Here is a 6069-nt window from a genome sequence, read left to right as displayed (position 1 = left end):
AGCCATGCATCATCTATGTTACACTTCATGAGAGCAGTCCTAACATGTCTCAACTTAGTTCATGTTATATCACTGAATAAAAACCTTGGTGAGAATTTGGACTCAAACACATATACTTTCTTGTTGAGTGATCACTCTACATTGGGATCCTTAACCTACATCACACCTAGGCGATTAGTGTGTTTATATTCATATGATAAGGGCACTTGTTTCAAATTGTTTAGCCTAGAACCAAAAAGCTCTACCTGTTTCATTAATTTTAATCCCTTGATCCCTTATTTGAGCCTGAGCCTGAACCTTTTCTTTTCTATTTACATAACCATGATTTCAAAAGCCAATTTCCTCAATCCATCCTTTTAGGCAAGCCTTAGTCTTTGGTTAATTCTCACTAGGCTGCAATGCAAGAAAATAAGTAAGGAAAAGGGAAGCTAGCTTGAAGAGAGTGGTTATCAAAAGAAGAAAAATATAGAAGGTGATCAAGAAGAGATTAGAAGAAAAGAAAAAAAAAAGAGGATATAAAAAGGGGAAAAAGAACACAGAAAGAAAAATAAAAAATCCCCTGAGTAAAAAAAATATTTTTTAGAAGAAAAGAAAAAAAAAAAGGAAAGTGAATGTGAAAAGTTGAGGCTGGAAATAAAAAAAAAAAGTGGGGAAGGAAGTTAAAAAGAGAGAGAGAGAGAGCAAGCAGCTTCCCTTTAACTTACTAAGACCATATTTTACAAGCTAGTTGTGGATTAGGTAGATACTTAAGGTTAGCCTAAATTAGCCAAGTGTTCAGAAAAACAAATATCCAAACCCAGCCCTATTACAAGCCTAAAAGCCCCTTTGATGGAAATGCCACATTAGACATCAAGTGTCTAGGCAATATTGTATGTTAGGTACATCAATGTAAAGTTGATGATGAGTGATTATCCTTAAAAAAAAAAGAGGGATGAATAATAAAATTGCCTTGTGAGGAACTCAGTGCATGACATTGACTGATATGAGTTATGTCTAGTGACTGCTTGATATGCATTGTGACATAGTGTGTTGTTCGTTTAATTAAAAATTTAGTTTGGACTAGATTTTTGGTTGGTATTGATACTAAAAGACAATTTAGTTGATTGATGTTATAGTTGACATTTACTGTGATAAATGGAGAATTGGACTGCAAAAAACCATTTCATTGCTTGAATGATGAGCTGAATGCTGAAAGAAAGACAATAGCTAACAATGTGCTTAATGAGTTAATAGTTGCTTGTTTGCTTGAGGACAAGCAAATTCTAAGTTTGGGGTATTTTGTTAGGTGTAAAATTGGATTGTTTAAACACCTATATTTACCTATATTTTACTTCCTATTGGACTGTGAAAGAATTAATAAAACAGGTGAAAGGTCCAAAAGGTAGAGAAATCAGCCCATGAAGGTAAAAGTAAAAAAAAATGAGATTTAGATAAATCGACTTACTGTTTTTACCACTAAATTGCAGGAATTAAGAGCATGTGAACTGTTGAGTTATAAACTCCACATTGGTTGTATGTGCATATCCCAAGGTTCTTTACATGGTATCAGAGTCTCGCCGCCCCCCACTTTCTCTCGTGAACTTTCTTAGCACAGGTAGGATGAGCTTGTTGCATCTTCCACTCTTCAAGCCCAATGGCTCTCGTGTGAGGGGGCGTGTTGAGATATAGAGTCCCACATTGGTTGTATGTGCAACTAATGTGGAGTTTATAAGGTCTTGGGCATTCCCACCCTTTGAGCTAGCTTTTGGGGTGGTGTATCCCAAGGTTCTTTACATAAACAATTGGTTGAGTTGAAAGAGATCTAAACCGTAGGATGCTGATTAGTCTGAAGGACAACAATGCATTTTGGGGAACTCTTTAGTTTTTATTTAAATAAGAGTCTGAGTCATTAGGACCTTTCAGAGAGAACTTTTGTTGTTTTTTAGTTTTCAGACTTTACTTTTAGATTCTTGAACTTTTCTTAAGCTTTCTTCTGTTCTTCTGAGTTCTAGTAACAAGAGCAAGCGTGAAACTTCTTTCTTGGAGGGATCCAAGACTCAGCTACATGCAAGCTCTGGTTTTGTATTTTCCTAGTCTAAATTTTCCATTTTCTGAATACTGGATTTTTGGAATACTGGTTTTTCTTTCTAAGTCGATAATGCATGTCAATTTTAATTTCAGAATTTATTTTCCATTTGCTATTAATATGAATTTCTAAGTTTCTTGTTCTGGGTATGTCAAAATGATTGGATGAATTTTTGGTGTGCATTGTTACTGTTTGTTTTATTTCATTCGTTTGATACTTTCTTTTTTTAACTCAAGAACACCATGGGAATGAGACTTGAGTTTTTCAACAAAAAGAAATTGGGAAATGGATTTTTGTTAAGTGTTAAATGAACCTTTTTGGATTAGGGATAATCAAAGGTGATTTCTGATATAAATTTGTGTAAAGATTCAAGAAACTTTGGAAAAAGTCCTTCTTGAACCTTATTGTTGATTCTGAAATGTTTCAACTAAACTTGTCGTAGCAACTCAAAAACTGAAATAAAGCTGCTGTAGCACTGTACGAATTTGCAATAATGCAAATAACTTTTGTCATCCATGATTTGAGAAAAACCCAGAAGTCTTTTAATATTGATAATCATTTCCTTACTTTTTAGATCAGATTTTAATACTTGATAAAGACTAAAAATTTCTTGTTCTAAAACCAATTAAGTTCCAATTTCAGAATCTTTAATTCAGAAAAATACAAAGAAAATATTTCAACCTGTTCCTGAGAACGATAACTCTTTCTTTTGAAAATTACTACCCAACAGAGCACATGACACTTCCAAGCCTAAATTACAGGTCCTTTGGGAAGCAAGTACCATAAACTTAACAATGTTATTGATCACTTGGATTTAGAATACAATTTCAACTAACAACATATGGAAGTTGATTAATTAAATTGGACCATGTCCTGGGTGAAGAGTGAGATGGCCTTGCTCCCCAAGCGATACAATGCAATCATCGAACATTTCTTCAATAGACTTGAACCTGAATCCTAGACTCCTTAGCTTCCCGGTGTTTAGTTCGTAACGTGGTCTATCTAGCTTCTCGAACCTGAAAATCGAATAAACCATACTAAGCTACATTTACATATACACATTATTATTTTCTATAGCTACATTTACATTTACATATACACATTATACACATATTCTGTATATGATATACATAATTTAAATTAAATAATACACGATTAATTTAAACTATAGAGAACTCCTATAAAGTATACTAACACTTAATTTTAACACTAATGATTAAAACTAACCCGTGTTTAATTATAATTAAGGATAGAGTGCAATGGCAAGCAATAACCAACCTTTTGGGAATGGGCAGGCCAGGATAACGGGCTGCTAGCAAGGCAACCAAATCGTTATTATCCATTACTGTAGAGCTGCAAAGGTATCGACCTTGGGAAGTTTCATCCTTGTAAAGAAGGATGTGACTAAGGGCAACATCATCAATATGAACGTATCCCATTCTTCCATGCCATTGGAATTTCTCGGTTTCCCCTGTTAATTAGGATAACCATTATGTCTCTCTATCTATCAAAGAAAATTTACCAACCTAAGGGGCCAAGTCTCTGTACCTTTGAGCAAGCCTAGAACATCAGATGCAGTAGAACACAAATCTGGTGGCAAGCTGGGTCCAATAATAAATGATGGCAGAACAGTCACCAAATGTATTCCATTCTCTTTGCAGTATTCCCACGCTGCTCTTTCTGCCTGTGTCTTCGACATCACGTACCATGCCTTCATTACATTACATGCTAGAACTTAGAATCATGTTTTCTTATGAAATGTGACCATATAACAACTACATGTACATAAAAATTTGGCTGTTGTTGATCGTGCCCATATATATCATATGTTATTTATGTAATATACTAGTGTAAGTTACGTTCTTTCTTACTTGAATTTAATAGTTCCATGTGACTAATAAATTGAAGCCGTTGTATACAAGTAGATAAAAAATATAAAATTGGTAGAAAATCATCATATTCCATTATACATTATATGATTACTTAAGCATTACCTACCTGGAGTTTCTCGCACAACTCCAAGGAGCTCCAGGATGACTCATCCAGTGGTATGTTTGGATCAAAATCATCTCTTACCCTAACAGCTGAAGACGATGAGGTTAAAACCACTCGACCAAGTTCCGTGTTCTTCCGACAAGAACGAAGCACATTCAGCGTACCTTGGACGGCAGGTTCCAAGATTTCTGACTGTTTATGGATAAAATTGATAACCAAATTAAAAATACATAAAAAGTCACGACTTATTTTCACTAGCATATATCACCACTTACCATGGTGTGAGAAAGTAGTGATGTGACACGTTTGAATAATTTGAAATGTTGTATATAATTAAGTTGTAACGTAGAGAAACCTATGCTATATATATAACATGTCCCATAAAAACAGAGAAACAGTAACGACATATATATTATACCTTGGGATCTGATGAAGGTTTGAGTACAGGAGATGCGATGTGAAAGACACCTTTGCATCCCATGATTGCATTGTCGAAGCTGCTTTCTTCCATTAAATCAGCTTCTACTAGTTCGAGTCTGTCTTTTGCTCCTTCCAGCTTCCATAAATGTTCAAATTTCTTCTGCTTCCCTGTATGTACCAGTACCAAACATATGCTAGCTACTATGTTGAGTATGTGAAAAATGAAAATATATTTGGACATAATAATAATAAAGATGTCTAAACTCATTTGCATTGGCCATGCATCTGAAGGTTTAAGGTCTCATTAATTAAATATCAAACTTATTTAGTAACAATCTAGGGATAATTAATCAAGGGGTTTGTTAGGAATTGTGATTTAAGTGTAAGTAGTTAATGATAGGTATATTATTAGTTAAATAAGTTTGATATATATATATATATATATATATATATATATATATATAGTTAATGGAGATGATATGTGTGTGTGCATAGAGATGCAAAGGGGAGAGAGAGAAACCTAAGTCTCTAACTGTTCCAATGACATGATAACCAGACAAAAGAAGTCGCTTAATAAGCCAAGAAGCGAGAAAGCCTGAAGCCCCCGTCACACATACTCTGCCTCTGCCTTCGTGTTCCATATCACACCCAATAAACAAGGCACGGGCCATGGCTCTTTTATACGTGAAAAAAAATGTCTATATAATATAAATTTCATGCTTGCATGTGGCTTCCTCACTCCTCACAAGTATAAGATGACCAAGCTAACTTCAGTTCTGTGGTGAACTAAGCATGATATACCTAACTTTCTCTCTCCTTTTGATGTTACGTTGATTTGCCTTTCTTTGTTGGTACTTAAATAATAAATAAATAAATGTACGACGGCGTATGACTCAACAAGCGCCCATGGCCTAATGGATAAGGCGCCTGACTTCTAATCAGGCGATTGTGGGTTCGAGTCCCACTGGGCGTGAAGTTTTTACAATTTTAAATTAAAATATTACTTTGTCAAACAAAATATATTTCATTATCAAATTTAAGAAATTAATTAATAATTTTACATATAAAAGTTACAAAATTAAATTAAATATTATGTATTTAATAAGTGGGGGGAAAAATATCCGTCTTAGCATTATTGTTGATTTTCTAATATTGTTTGAGAATTCTGACCCAACTAGAATAATTGTGTTAGAAAAAATTGTGTTCTTCCCATAGTTATATACCTGAAAGATTAGGGAACCCTTTTTCCCATCCATGTTTAAGGAACCAGTCCACTTCTGTTATTCTGCGATTAATTGACACTTTTATTCCCGAATGAGTGAATATATTTTCACACACAATTGCAGTGTGATTTAAAAGAGTGTTATAAGTGTAACAAAAAAAAAAAAAACAGTGTTATAAAGGTTTATACTTTATAGGACTCATAATCTCCCTAAGAACCAGTTGGCACGCACTCTTCTGGAGGACTTATTAACAAAAGCTTAATGAGTTTGAGATAGATTCAATAATATTGGATCGATCTATCTCTAACTCATTAATCAACTCCAATTGCTTCATGAAAGCAAAAGCTTTCTAGAATAATTGCCAAC

General features: G+C 34.1%; 1 protein-coding gene and 1 non-coding gene across 2 annotated transcripts; one reads left to right on the top strand and one right to left on the bottom strand.

Annotated features, from left to right (window-relative positions):
- Positions 1 to 2921: 2921 nt before the first annotated feature.
- LOC133317030 (tetraketide alpha-pyrone reductase 1) lies at positions 2922 to 5127 on the bottom strand. The gene is made up of 6 exons (XM_061518823.1): positions 5001 to 5127; positions 4479 to 4648; positions 4064 to 4252; positions 3614 to 3776; positions 3344 to 3536; positions 2922 to 3081 (listed from the first exon to the last, which is right to left on the bottom strand). Exons 1-6 carry the CDS (start codon positions 5119 to 5121, stop codon positions 2922 to 2924), a joined length of 996 nt encoding a protein of 331 aa, XP_061374807.1. The 5' UTR covers positions 5122 to 5127.
- A 253-nt stretch (positions 5128 to 5380) lies between these two features.
- TRNAR-UCU (transfer RNA arginine (anticodon UCU)) lies at positions 5381 to 5453 on the top strand. The gene has a single exon. It is a non-coding gene; the product is annotated as a tRNA-Arg (tRNA).
- Positions 5454 to 6069: the final 616 nt, after the last annotated feature.

This window comes from Gastrolobium bilobum, unplaced genomic scaffold (assembly GCF_033153095.1).
Source record: "Gastrolobium bilobum isolate Gb01-03AN ecotype WA unplaced genomic scaffold, APGP_CSIRO_Gbil_v1 utg98293, whole genome shotgun sequence".
NCBI classification, from domain to species: Eukaryota; Viridiplantae; Streptophyta; class Magnoliopsida; order Fabales; family Fabaceae; genus Gastrolobium; species Gastrolobium bilobum.
This window is presented reverse-complemented; position numbering and strand designations above follow the sequence as displayed.